Source organism: Branchiostoma lanceolatum, chromosome 8 (genome assembly GCF_035083965.1).
Source record: "Branchiostoma lanceolatum isolate klBraLanc5 chromosome 8, klBraLanc5.hap2, whole genome shotgun sequence".
Classification (NCBI taxonomy): domain Eukaryota; kingdom Metazoa; phylum Chordata; class Leptocardii; order Amphioxiformes; family Branchiostomatidae; genus Branchiostoma; species Branchiostoma lanceolatum.
The window spans coordinates 14,032,643-14,046,682 of NC_089729.1; the positions used below are offsets into that span (position 1 = coordinate 14,032,643).

The 14,040-nt window shown below is 39.5% G+C and overlaps 2 protein-coding genes across 3 annotated transcripts in view; both read right to left on the reverse strand.

The window, feature by feature from the left end:
• LOC136440274 (tripeptidyl-peptidase 1-like) overlaps window positions 1-4,802 on the reverse strand; it is a 30,210-nt gene extending 25,408 nt beyond the window's left edge. The window contains exon 1 of one of the 2 annotated variants that reach the window (XM_066436207.1): window positions 4,349-4,802. The gene's annotated coding sequence lies outside the window, so the exon portion shown is untranslated. Of the gene's footprint in view, window positions 1-1,129; window positions 1,200-4,348 lie in introns of those variants that run through there. The other variant, XM_066436206.1, reaches the window with a different exon arrangement.
• A 5,164-nt stretch (window positions 4,803-9,966) lies between these two features.
• On the reverse strand, window positions 9,967-13,848 carry LOC136440287 (uncharacterized). The gene is made up of 4 exons (XM_066436226.1): window positions 13,583-13,848; window positions 12,971-13,098; window positions 12,258-12,418; window positions 9,967-11,519 (listed from the first exon to the last, which is right to left on the reverse strand). The coding sequence occupies exons 1-4, from the start codon at window positions 13,715-13,717 to the stop codon at window positions 11,227-11,229; spliced, it is 717 nt and encodes a 238-aa protein (XP_066292323.1). The 5' UTR covers window positions 13,718-13,848; the 3' UTR covers window positions 9,967-11,226.
• Between the last annotated feature and the right edge of the window lie 192 nt (window positions 13,849-14,040).

Consider the following 14,040-nt stretch of genomic DNA (forward strand, 5'->3'; position numbering starts at 1 on the left):
GCGACGCGACTTCAACGGTTCCTGGTTTTGCCGATATCAGCTATGAGGAGAGACTACGCCGCCTCAAACTTCCAACCCTTGAACACCGCCGTAAGAGAGGTGACATGATACAGGTGTTCAAGTTCGTGCAAGGATTCGACCGTGTTAACCCAAGCCGCCTGTTCAACTTCAATGTTGACAGACGCACCAGAGGCCACCCATACAAGATGGTCAAACCTCAAGCTAAGAAGCCGGCCAGGTCGAACTGCTTCAGTGTCAGGTCTGTCAACTCATGGAACAGCCTCCCCGCGGATGTTGTAGCTGCCGAAACTGTGAACACCTTCAAGTCAAAACTGGACAACCACTGGAGGGGACTGGAGTACTCGCCCAGCCCAACATAAACTCTAATCACAAACTCCAAACTTTTAGCTTAAGACGCGGATCTTATAGGCAATATGCCTCCTATCCGAGCACTATGTTATGTTATGTTATAATAATTATACAAGTAAATACAATTCATCACATATGCTTTCCATATGGAAGAATTCAACGAGCCCCAACGTCCGGCCCCAGAAGCACAATACGCACTAACTCCAACCGTTCTCACGATACTTCAAAATATATCTCGTGATCGTCACGAGATCGTTGGACTTTTTCGAAAACACGAGGTTAAATCTTGCAAAAGAATATAAAATATAAGTTGAAACCAAGATTCTAAGGATTACTAGTGTTGGTCGTAACGATTCCCGACCATATGGGTTTCTACGCTATAGTACAGAGCTCGAGCAATCCTCTTGTTCAAAAATCGAAAAACAATGTGTTTCACACTAAGATGGTGCAACAGGTGATATAATCAAGCCTTTTTCATCATTTGTTAACCTCATCTGACTACCTTAAGAAAATTGCAGACAGAAAATGTACTATATCATAGTCAACCCTGGACATTTCAGATTTGCATTCTTTAAGCCATCAGCGCTTCCAATAGCAGCAAGATTATTGAAATGAAGTAGAGAGGTGGACCAAGTGGCAAAACGACAATAACTGAACAGAGCATAGAAATTTCTAAGTAAGCACTACAAAATCCAGAACCTTTATAGATGAAACTTTAGCAACAACATAAAAATTGGACTATGCTACGGTAATTCCTTACCTGAGACTTTAGTTGTCGTGTGTTCTTCCTCGGAACGCAAAGGTCAAAAGAGACCGATTCAATGATGTGCGCAGCAAGATCTAGAGTTATCCTATCTGCGCATGTACGTGTGGGTGGTGCACCTCTCAAGAACGCACCATTTCAATATAGGGGTTGTTTGGTGTTACAGTAGCATTTTAGAGTACACCTCTGTTATTAGAAAATATCAATTTTATCAATTTTCAGTTTCTAAACTAGACTTCTACTGCTTCGACGAAGTCTTTAACAACCCACGCCTATCCACAGGATATTTGAATTTGTCAAAGACCGATTGAGATGGAACTACTCGGAAGTGTCTTTTTATAACAAGTGTGGTTCCGCCCACAAGTACGATTCAATAAAAATCTTCACATTTAGCAGAATACGACGGGTGTACCAAATGATAGCTGACAAATATGATCACGCTGATAGCATTCAAATCCTGGCGAAGCGACGGCTTATTACATTAAGATCAACTGCAACATTAATACCTGCGAACAATCTCCTACGTTTGTAATGACATCATGCATGTTGCATTGTTTTCTTAGTAACTTCACAAAAAATTACCGTACGCGATCATCATTGTTCTTAACTTGAGTGGCATGTAGTAATATTGTTACGCAGGTAACAAAAAATATGAACGACCAACTAGCAGACTACGCAAGAAAAGACTATTCCCAGAAGTGAAAAAAAAACGTATGCTGATATTTTGCCTTCAGAAAATAACTTAACGATGGTACCTGAAATGTACATCTGCAATTTAATGCATAACGAGGGGAGGGGCCTATTTGTTGCAATAGAAAGAAGGTGGGGCTGCCTACGGACCGTGCTCAAACGTAAATGATTGGTAATTGTTCTGTAGAAATTAAAGGGAAGCGGGCCCATATGAGGTGTTGGTCATTGCTCTGTAGATTAAAGGGTAGATATGAGATGTAAGAATTATACAAGTAAATAAAATTCATCACATATGCTTTCCATATGGACGAATTCAACGAGCCCCAACGTCCGGCCCCAGAAGCACAATACGCACTAACTCCAACCGTTCCCACGATACTTCAAAATATATCTCGTGATCGTCACGAGATCGTTGGACTTTTTCGAAAACACGAGGTTAAATCTTGCAAAAGAATATAAAATATAAGTTGAAACCAAGATTCTAACGTATAAGGAGTACTAGTGTTGGTCGTAACGATTCCCGACCATTTGGGTTTCTACGCTACAGTACAGAGCTCGAGCAATCCTCTTGTTCAAAAATCGAAAAACAATGTGTTTCACACTGAGATAGAGCAACAGGTGATATAATCACGCCTTTTTCATCATTTCTTAACCTCATCTGACTACCTTAAGAAAATTGCAGACAGAAAATGTACTATATCATAGTCAACCCTGGACATTTCAGATTTGCATTCTTTAAGCCATCAGCGCTTCCAATAGCAGCAAGATTATTGAAATGAAGTAGAGAGGTGGACCAAGTGGCAAAACGACAATAACTGAACAGAGCATAGAAATTTCTAAGTAAGCACTACAAAATCCAGAACCTTTATAGATGAAACTTTAGCAACAACATAAAAATTGGACAATGCTACGGTAATTCTTTACCTGAGACTTTAGTTGTCGTGTGTTCTTCCTCGGAACGCAAAGGTCAAAAGAGACGGATTGATGTGCTTAGCAAGAGTTATCCTATCTGCGCATGTACGTGTGGGTGGTGCACCTCTCAAGAACGCACCATTTCAATATAGGGGTTGTTTGGTGTTACAGTAGCATTTTAGAGTACACCTCTGTTATTAGAAAATATCAATTTTATCAATTTTCAGTTTCTAAACTAGATTTCTACTGCTTCGACGAAGTCTTTAACAACCGACGCCTATCCACAGGATATTTGAATTTGTCAAAGACCGATTGAGATGGAACTACTCGGAAGTGTCTTTTTATAACAAGTGTGGTTCCGCCCACAGGTACGATTCAATAAAAATCTTCACATTTAGCGGAATACGACGGGTGTACCAAATGATAGCTGACAAATATGATCACGCTGATAGCATTCAAATCCTGGCGGCTTATTATATTAAGATCAACTGCAACATTAATACCTGCGAACAATCTCCTACGTTTGTAATGACATCATGCATGTTGCATTGTTTTCTTAGTACTGACTTCACAAAAAATTACCGTACGCGATCATCATTGTTCTTAACTTGAGTGGCATGTAGTAATATTGTTACGCAGGTAACAAAAAATATGAACGACGAACCAGCAGACTACGCAAGAAAAGACTATTCCCAGAAGTGTAAAAAAAACATATGCTGATATTTTGCCTTCAGAAAACAACTTAACGATGATACCTGAAATGTACATCTGCAATTTATTGCATAACGAGGGGAGGGGCCTATTTGTTGCAATAGAAAGAAGGTGGGGCTTCCTACGGACCGTGCTCAAACGTAAATGATTGGTAATTGTTCTGTAGAAATTAAAGGGAAACGGGCCCATATGAGGTGTTGGTAATTGCTCTGTAGATTAAAGGGTAGATATGAGATGTAAGAATTATACAAGTAAATAAAATTCATCACATATGCTTTCCATATGGAAGAATTCAACGAGCTCCAACGTCCGGCCCCAGAAGCACAATACGCACTGACTCCAACCGTTCCCACGATACTTCAAAATATATCTCGTGATCGTCACGAGATCGTTGGACTTTTTCGAAAACACGAGGTTAAATCTTGCAAAAGAATATAAAATATAAGTTGAAACCAAGATTCTAACGTATAAGGAGTACTAGTGTTGGTCGTAACGATTCCCGACCATTTGGGTTTCTACGCTACAGTACAGAGCTCGAGCAATCCTCTTGTTCAAAAATCGAAAAACAATGTGTTTCACACTGAGATAGAGCAACAGGTGATATAATCACGCCTTTTTCATCATTTCTTAACCTCATCTGACTACCTTAAGAAAATTGCAGACAGAAAATGTACTATATCATAGTCAACCCTGGACATTTCAGATTTGCATTCTTTAAGCCATCAGCGCTTCCAATAGCAGCAAGATTAATGAAATGAAGTAGAGAGGTGGACCAAGTGGCAAAACGACAATAACTGAACAGAGCATAGAAATTTCTAAGTAAGCACTACAAAATCCAGAACCTTTATAGATGAAACTTTAGCAACAACATAAAAATTGGACTATGCTACGGTAATTCCTTACCTGAGAGTTTAGTTGTCGTGTGTTCTTCCTCGGAACGCAAAGGTCAAAAGAGACCGATTCAATGATGTGCTTAGCAAGATTTATCCTATCTGCGCATGTACGTGTGGGTGGTGCACCTCTCAAGAACGCACCATTTCAATATAGGGGTTGTTTGGTGTTACAGTAGCATTTTAGAGTACACCTCTGTTATTAGAAAATATCAATTTTATCAATTTTCAGTTTCTAAACTAGATTTCTACTGCTTCGACGAAGTCTTTAACAACCGACGCCTATCCACAGGATATTTGAATTTGTCAAAGACCGATTGAGATGGAACTACTCGGAAGTGTCTTTTTATAACAAGTGTGGTTCCGCCCACAGGTACGATTCAATAAAAATCTTCACATTTAGCGGAATACGACGGGTGTACCAAATGATAGCTGACAAATATGATCACGCTGATAGCATTCAAATCCTGGCGGCTTATTATATTAAGATCAACTGCAACATTAATACCTGCGAACAATCTCCTACGTTTGTAATGACATCATGCATGTTGCATTGTTTTCTTAGTACTGACTTCACAAAAAATTACCGTACGCGATCATCATTGTTCTTAACTTGAGTGGCATGTAGTAATATTGTTACGCAGGTAACAAAAAATATGAACGACGAACCAGCAGACTACGCAAGAAAAGACTATTCCCAGAAGTGTAAAAAAAACATATGCTGATATTTTGCCTTCAGAAAACAACTTAACGATGATACCTGAAATGTACATCTGCAATTTATTGCATAACGAGGGGAGGGGCCTATTTGTTGCAATAGAAAGAAGGTGGGGCTGCCTACGGACCGTGCTCAAACGTAAATGATTGGTAATTGTTCTGTAGAAATTAAAGGGAAACGGGCCCATATGAGGTGTTGGTAATTGCTCTGTAGATTAAAGGGTAGATATGAGATGTAAGAATTATACAAGTAAATAAAATTCATCACATATGCTTTCCATATGGAAGAATTCAACGAGCCCCAACGTCCGGCCCCAGAAGCACAATACGCACTGACTCCAACCGTTCCCACGATACTTCAAAATATATCTCGTGATCGTCACGAGATCGTTGGACTTTTTCGAAAACACGAGGTTAAATCTTGCAAAAGAATATAAAATATAAGTTGAAACCAAGATTCTAACGTATAAGGAGTACTAGTGTTGGTCGTAACGATTCCCGACCATTTGGGTTTCTACGCTACAGTACAGAGCTCGAGCAATCCTCTTGTTCAAAAATCGAAAAACAATGTGTTTCACACTGAGATAGAGCAACAGGTGATATAATCACGCCTTTTTCATCATTTCTTAACCTCATCTGACTACCTTAAGAAAATTGCAGACAGAAAATGTACTATATCATAGTCAACCCTGGACATTTCAGATTTGCATTCTTTAAGCCATCAGCGCTTCCAATAGCAGCAAGATTAATGAAATGAAGTAGAGAGGTGGACCAAGTGGCAAAACGACAATAACTGAACAGAGCATAGAAATTTCTAAGTAAGCACTACAAAATCCAGAACCTTTATAGATGAAACTTTAGCAACAACATAAAAATTGGACTATGCTACGGTAATTCCTTACCTGAGAGTTTAGTTGTCGTGTGTTCTTCCTCGGAACGCAAAGGTCAAAAGAGACCGATTCAATGATGTGCTTAGCAAGATTTATCCTATCTGCGCATGTACGTGTGGGTGGTGCACCTCTCAAGAACGCACCATTTCAATATAGGGGTTGTTTGGTGTTACAGTAGCATTTTAGAGTACACCTCTGTTATTAGAAAATATCAATTTTATCAATTTTCAGTTTCTAAACTAGATTTCTACTGCTTCGACGAAGTCTTTAACAACCGACGCCTATCCACAGGATATTTGAATTTGTCAAAGACCGATTGAGATGGAACTACTCGGAAGTGTCTTTTTATAACAAGTGTGGTTCCGCCCACAGGTACGATTCAATAAAAATCTTCACATTTAGCGGAATACGACGGGTGTACCAAATGATAGCTGACAAATATGATCACGCTGATAGCATTCAAATCCTGGCGGCTTATTATATTAAGATCAACTGCAACATTAATACCTGCGAACAATCTCCTACGTTTGTAATGACATCATGCATGTTGCATTGTTTTCTTAGTACTGACTTCACAAAAAATTACCGTACGCGATCATCATTGTTCTTAACTTGAGTGGCATGTAGTAATATTGTTACGCAGGTAACAAAAAATATGAACGACGAACCAGCAGACTACGCAAGAAAAGACTATTCCCAGAAGTGTAAAAAAAACATATGCTGATATTTTGCCTTCAGAAAACAACTTAACGATGATACCTGAAATGTACATCTGCAATTTATTGCATAACGAGGGGAGGGGCCTATTTGTTGCAATAGAAAGAAGGTGGGGCTGCCTACGGACCGTGCTCAAACGTAAATGATTGGTAATTGTTCTGTAGAAATTAAAGGGAAACGGGCCCATATGAGGTGTTGGTAATTGCTCTGTAGATTAAAGGGTAGATATGAGATGTAAGAATTATACAAGTAAATAAAATTCATCACATATGCTTTCCATATGGAAGAATTCAACGAGCCCCAACGTCCGGCCCCAGAAGCACAATACGCACTGACTCCAACCGTTCCCACGATACTTCAAAATATATCTCGTGATCGTCACGAGATCGTTGGACTTTTTCGAAAACACGAGGTTAAATCTTGCAAAAGAATATAAAATATAAGTTGAAACCAAGATTCTAACGTATAAGGAGTACTAGTGTTGGTCGTAACGATTCCCGACCATTTGGGTTTCTACGCTACAGTACAGAGCTCGAGCAATCCTCTTGTTCAAAAATCGAAAAACAATGTGTTTCACACTGAGATAGAGCAACAGGTGATATAATCACGCATTTTTCATCATTTCTTAACCTCATCTGACTACCTTAAGAAAATTGCAGACAGAAAATGTACTATATCATAGTCAACCCTGGACATTTCAGATTTGCATTCTTTAAGCCATCAGGGCTTCCAATAGCAGCAAGATTAATGAAATGAAGTAGAGAGGTGGACCAAGTGGCAAAACGACAATAACTGAACAGAGCATAGAAATTTCTAAGTAAGCACTACAAAATCCAGAACCTTTATAGATGAAACTTTAGCAACAACATAAAAATTGGACTATGCTACGGTAATTCCTTACCTGAGAGTTTAGTTGTCGTGTGTTCTTCCTCGGAACGCAAAGGTCAAAAGAGACCGATTCAATGATGTGCTTAGCAAGATTTATCCTATCTGCGCATGTACGTGTGGGTGGTGCACCTCTCAAGAACGCACCATTTCAATATAGGGGTTGTTTGGTGTTACAGTAGCATTTTAGAGTACACCTCTGTTATTAGAAAATATCAATTTTATCAATTTTCAGTTTCTAAACTAGATTTCTACTGCTTCGACGAAGTTATTAACAACCCAAGTTTATCTGTTAGATATTTGCATTCGTCAAAGACCGATAGAGATGGACCTACTGGGAAGTCCCAGTGTGGTTCCGCCCATAACAAGTGTGGTTCCGCCCACAAATGATATTTGCCCTCTAATTACATGGCAAGTGAAAAATAATCTAACGTCACATGTAGCGGAATACAACGGGTGTAATAAATGATAACTGACAAATATGATGACGCTGATAGCATTCAAATTCTGGCGAAGCGACGGCTTATGACATTAATATCAATTGCAACATTAATACCTGCGAACAATCTCCTATGTTTATAATAACATCATGCATGTTGTATTGTTTTCTTCGTACTGACTTCACAAAAATTACCGTACGCGATCATTATTGTTCTTAAATTGAGTGTCATGTAGTAATATTATTACGCAGGTGACAAATGATACGAACAACGAACTAGCAGACTACGCAAGAAAAGACTATTCCCAGGAGTGTAAAGAGAACATATGCTGACATTTTGAAAACAACGACGATCCCGAAAATACATCCGCAAGATATTGCATAACCAGGGGAGGGGGTCTATTTTGTTGCAATAGAAAGAGGGTGTAGCCTTCAACCACGCAGACTAACCACGCCAGCTATAGGGGGATATTTGCCAGGAAGGTTTGACCACCATTAACATTTGCAGGCGTTGGGGAATCATTACCCTTACCGTACACTGACTCTACTGAACAATTATTCACTTTATTTGTCAAATTCTATGATCCATACGCCCGTAAGAAGGCCTGGTGGAGGCTACTTCGACTGTGCGACAGGGGCTATAGGAACTAATGTTATTTTACAAAGTTAACGTTGTCAGTGAAATCACAAAACCGCTTGTCAACTGACTTTATCCTAACAAGTACGTTGACTAAAATGCTAGTTGACGGAAATGCTGTTCTGAATAGAAACGAACTTCAAGCCAAACCAAAGTAGGTTCTATCTTTGAATTGAGAGAAACTCTTTTCTCGTTGGACATGCCATAACAAGGGAAAATAGACAACGTTCTGTAATTTGTTTCATTACAATTTATGCTAATCATTCCAATTAAGTAATTTTCCTAATAACAAGTGCTACAATGAGCTTGCCACACCGACAAAGAGTTAACATTTGCAAGTCAAAAAGGTTGTCTTCTTCCATGAACTGACCAATCACAACGTAGGTTATTGCAATGCTAACCAATCACACGGCATGCTCATTCAAATCTACATAATCCAATTAGTGAAGGCTGTATAAATCCGGTCTAAAACGTCCACAGACTACTTTATTTTTCCGTAGCTCATCCAGAACAAAACAGACGACTTCCCGATCGAACATGGCTCGCATCAAGCGCATCGCCCGCAAGTCCACCGTGTACGTCGTACCGAAGAGAGTCACCAACGGCGGCGGCGCTGCTAGGAAGTCCCGCCGCTACAGGCCCAGCACCGTGGCCCTGAGAGAGATCCGTAGCTACCAGAAGACGACGAAGCGAGTGATCGTCCGCAAGCGCTTGGTGAGGGGCATTCGGCTTGCTCGTCGCATCCGCGGGGAGCGGGGATAAACAGGACGTCAACATGGACAACCAACGGCTTTGACGGATCACGGATCGGACTCAACATCACGTGGAACCCCCGGCCCTTTTCAGGGCTACGCACATACCCACAAAAGAGCTGTATCGTCTCACATCACGATCGTTGTAAATCTGTGCGTTTCACGTGTTTTCTCTATGACCCCCGCTCCTGGGGCGTCACCAAAATTAAGATTGCATACAAACTATATAATCTAAGTTCTCTCTCTCTGACCAAGGAGGTCTGACAAATGCCCAAGCTTTGATTTCGAAAAATTGATGCAAAATTAGTCTTTTGCGTTGTTGGTGAGCAATTAGTCCAGTACTCTGCACACTTGTGAATATGTAATTAGTTACCATGACAACAGACTATGATACAATGTATTTAGTTGTCTAATTCAGCCAAGCAAAAAAAGAAAAGTTGTGTTTTCCGGTTACCTGTCCAACCCTACCCGAGAGTTGTTTGTGGCGACCGCCGCCAAGGGACATAAAATTTTCAATCGGACATTTACCTTCTCATTCATTCTTAGCAAGAGCTGTTTTGCTAAAAGGCACAAATAAGTCCAACCCTAAATCAATTCAAGTAGAACAAGTAGATAACAGTTGGTTTATTACTTACAAATAATGTGGAAAATCTACCTCACAACCTATGCTAATACAAGTAAAATACAAAAATAAAGTTTGTTTCATATGAGGTATATAGTACATAAAGTTTTGTCATTTTTGGTGCCAGTGGTTTGATTTGATGGTGGTATGGTACACACATTCTGCTGTTATGTTAGTCAATGCACTATTAATATGAGGTAGTTTTGCTAACTAACATTAACAACATTACTTTTGGTATTTATGTTACTGACTAACTGTTAGTCAAGGCACATATCACTTAAAACTTGAAGGTTTTGTTAACTAAAATGCAATAACATTGATTGAAAATAATAATAGTAAGAAGATGCAGGTAAATGTAAGTTAAGGTATTATATAAAACGTTTTCTTAAGTAACAACATGGCTTAAACATAATATTACTACTGAAATAGGCTGATCAGGGCACTATACTACTAGTAACACTATATCAACATGGCTTAAACATGAGTTCTAGATAAGGCACTTTTCATAAAGTCTTTTTAACTACCATGGCTTAAACATTACTCTGTTAAAATTTGAAGCATACGCTCGTACTCCAAGCATGATATTTTAGAAAACATTCAATGACTCTTTTAAAAAGTTGACATTTAAAGCAACAAGTAAGTAAGGTGGCAAGTTAGGTGGCAGGGGAAAAGTTCCCTATTTTGAACAACTGCAATATGACTTCTAGTACAAGTAATACTAAAAGCTCAACTGATAATGTTTACCAGGGCTTTTTTTAAGAGAGGACGCAGCACCCCCATGCCCTGACTACACACCCCCTTACCCTGGCAAGCACATGATCTACATGTAACAAGCATAACATTTTGATCGATCAGGCCCGCTACTACCACATGCAGCCAGTCTTCCACTGTGAACTGCCTGACAGTGATCTTGTCCCTCAGGAAGCTTTAGAATGGTCCATTTTCACTTAAAATTCTCTAAACCTCTACAGTATGTTCCCCCTTTCAATTTTTTCCTAGAAAACCCTGTTTACTGTTGCATGCTTACATTTCTTTTACAAGGGCTTTTTCTAAAGAGGCGACCAAGGGCGCTGTGCCCCCATGCCCTCACTTGGAGAACCCTTTCCTAGAGAATCCCGTTTACTATCGCATCCCATAACGTTTACCAGCCTGAGGGCTTTTACTAAAGAGGGGAATAAGGGCGGAGTGCCAAATGCCCTCACTTGCACAACCTTTTTGTAGAGAATCCCTGTTTACTGTCGCATCCCGTTGCTAGTTCCTGTGGCTTTTAAATCTTTCAGAAACTTCTCGGACTCCTCCCTTCGCTTCTTCAACAGTCCCGGCTCGTACATGTTCCACAATCGCTGGAACTCTTCCGCGTACGGTCGCAATATCCGCCTGCTGTTGGTGACCAGGAGGTTCTCGGAGTTTCCCGTGATGGCCTGCCGCGTCCAGTTGAAGGACCCGTTGATGAGGATGGAGTTGTCTACTATGGCAAACTTGTGGTGCATGAAGTATGGGCTGTTGTCATGACGGACTTGGATACCTGGAACATAATACAAACATTAGTGAATAAGACAGTCCTATAGTAGAACTATTTAAGGCCATGTTGATTTGATTATATACAAATGTAGATAACATCCACGCGCACGGCTTTCAACCATACTGTAAATCGTCAAAGTAGATAAATGCCTTAAATTGCACACAAAAATACATGTATCACTAATGTCATAGAATGCTTCAATTCCAAAGTCAAAGAAGATGTGAAAGAACAAGAATGCAAAATCTATTGCTTGTTATACTCTGTGTCTTCAGTCATTTGTTCAATCTTTCTGACCACTTATAGATTTCCTAATGAAGAAAACTTTCCCATGTGCGGTATAAACTGTGAATCAGCTTATCAGAGCAAACTTAGACCCGATTCACAAAATTTCTGAACGTACAAGACGAAATCGTATGTCGAAGCCTTTTGTCTTGGGTGTGAACTGGCCCGCGCGTCGTTCGGCAGCCATTTTTATGGCCCGTATGATTTTGTCATACGCCACCTCCAGGCCTAAGGTGAATGTACAACCGCCCAGAGCAGAGCAGGCTCGTACATGAGTTGCCAAAAAAATATGGAAAAACTGATATTTTAATCAATGTCGTAGAATGCTATTCCAAGTCCGAGTTTCTTGCAATTGTGTGTGAAAAGGAAACTGCTGTATGTCGCACACCATTGTCGTGCGTCCAGAAATTTTCCCAGCGTGGATAGGGTCTTCATCTTTCTTTGGAGAAACGCACTCACCTTCGCTCCTGAAGTACCACACTTGGCTCCCGGTTTGTTCCATCTGCTCCTTGTCTGTGATGATCCTGACTAGGACTCCCTTGTGGTGCAGGTCAACCACAGTTTTGGCCAGATCAAGACAAGATATCGTGTACACACACAGGTCTAAAGTCTTCTTGGCACTGTAAGGAACAAGTAACTTGCATATATGGCATTTAAAAAAAGAATAGAAACTCAATATACAGAAATACTTTTCCAATAATTACATCGTACATGTATCATACAAAGACAGATATGTTAAAAGAGTACAGCAAGTATACACAGTACATGTACATGTGTATACAACGATATTATAGATGAATATCTGTGTACAAAAAGAGAGCTCGAGCATTTAGTCATTGGATAAAGCTTTCTTCTTCTTGAAGTGATTACATGTACATCTAAAGCCTTAGTTGTAAATTCACTATTTTTGCGGGGACTTAATTTTGCAGTAGAAGAAAGTACCTTATATTTTAGCAGTGTTTAAGTTCACAATTAAAACAAGTCTGTAGTATACTCTATAGTAGGAATACAATGGAAATACACATTGGTAGTGTCCTGACTTTGTGATGAAGAGGTAACTGCAAAAAATACACTGCAAACATTTCAAGATTTACAGTAGCATTGCAGCTGCTTGAGTTTTCTTTCTTCTTTTTTTTTCAAAACTGAACCAGAAAATAATAAATGGCACAAACCTGCATAAGTATTGTTTGAGCTGACTGAGAGAAGTGGTGTCGTGTGTAAATTTGCATCTCCTCATCTTACAGCCACCTGGCTGCGACTGGCGGGGACAGGACACCTGCGCATCTGGGAAGAACAGCACCTGTGTAGAAAAATCAAAAAGTCAATCATGATCACAAACAACGTTCTTCCGTACCCAACCAAAGGGGAGTTGTCCAGAAATTTTAGTCCGAGTAAACAAAGAAGAACAACACCACAAATCGCAAACCTGTAAAAATGGCAACATTGAAACAAAATGGTGGCGCCCATTGACGCGAATTAAAACAATACATAGTGCATATGGGAGTTGGGAAAGTTCTGAAGGAAATAGAATAAGCTTACTGTCAATTATTTAAGTGTCATGTTTATCAATCTCATATCTTTAAACATAATAAATTACCAGTAAGAGACACCATGGACATTATTTAGGAATGTCCTTGGAGACACTAACCATAAAACATTAATATAAATATTCCAGGTTTTCGATCAGGCAATGACACGAGGGAACCAACGTTAAAATCTATGAATGTTGAAAATACAATCTTTTGCAGACGACAAGTACATGTATGACCTCCATGTATATGTACCTTGTGTATCACGTGTCCCTTCTGTGCCTTCTCTCCAGAACTCACTCTCTTCCGTCGCCGGAAAATTAGAAGATACAACAAGTCTACCACACAACTGGCTGCTAAGGCGATGCCAAACAACTTCAGATAGCCCATGTTTGCCAAAAACCAGATACAAAGGGAAAGAAACCGTCTAAAAAGATCGTATTTTGACGAAAAAAAAGGTAAAGCTTGACAGATCCTACTGATGAGTTACCGCCATTTTCTTTAAATTTTCACCAATCAGAAGACGTTAAAATGTATAAATATGGGGGTTGTCTCACACTATTTGTTTTACTAATACGTTAGATATGGTTTCTAGAAACCATTAAATATTGTATGAGTATATTTCAATATGATATTAACATTTTTTAATAAGGGAATACATTTTATCAGCATTTCAATATAATATTTTAATAAATTAAAGAGTATTATATCCC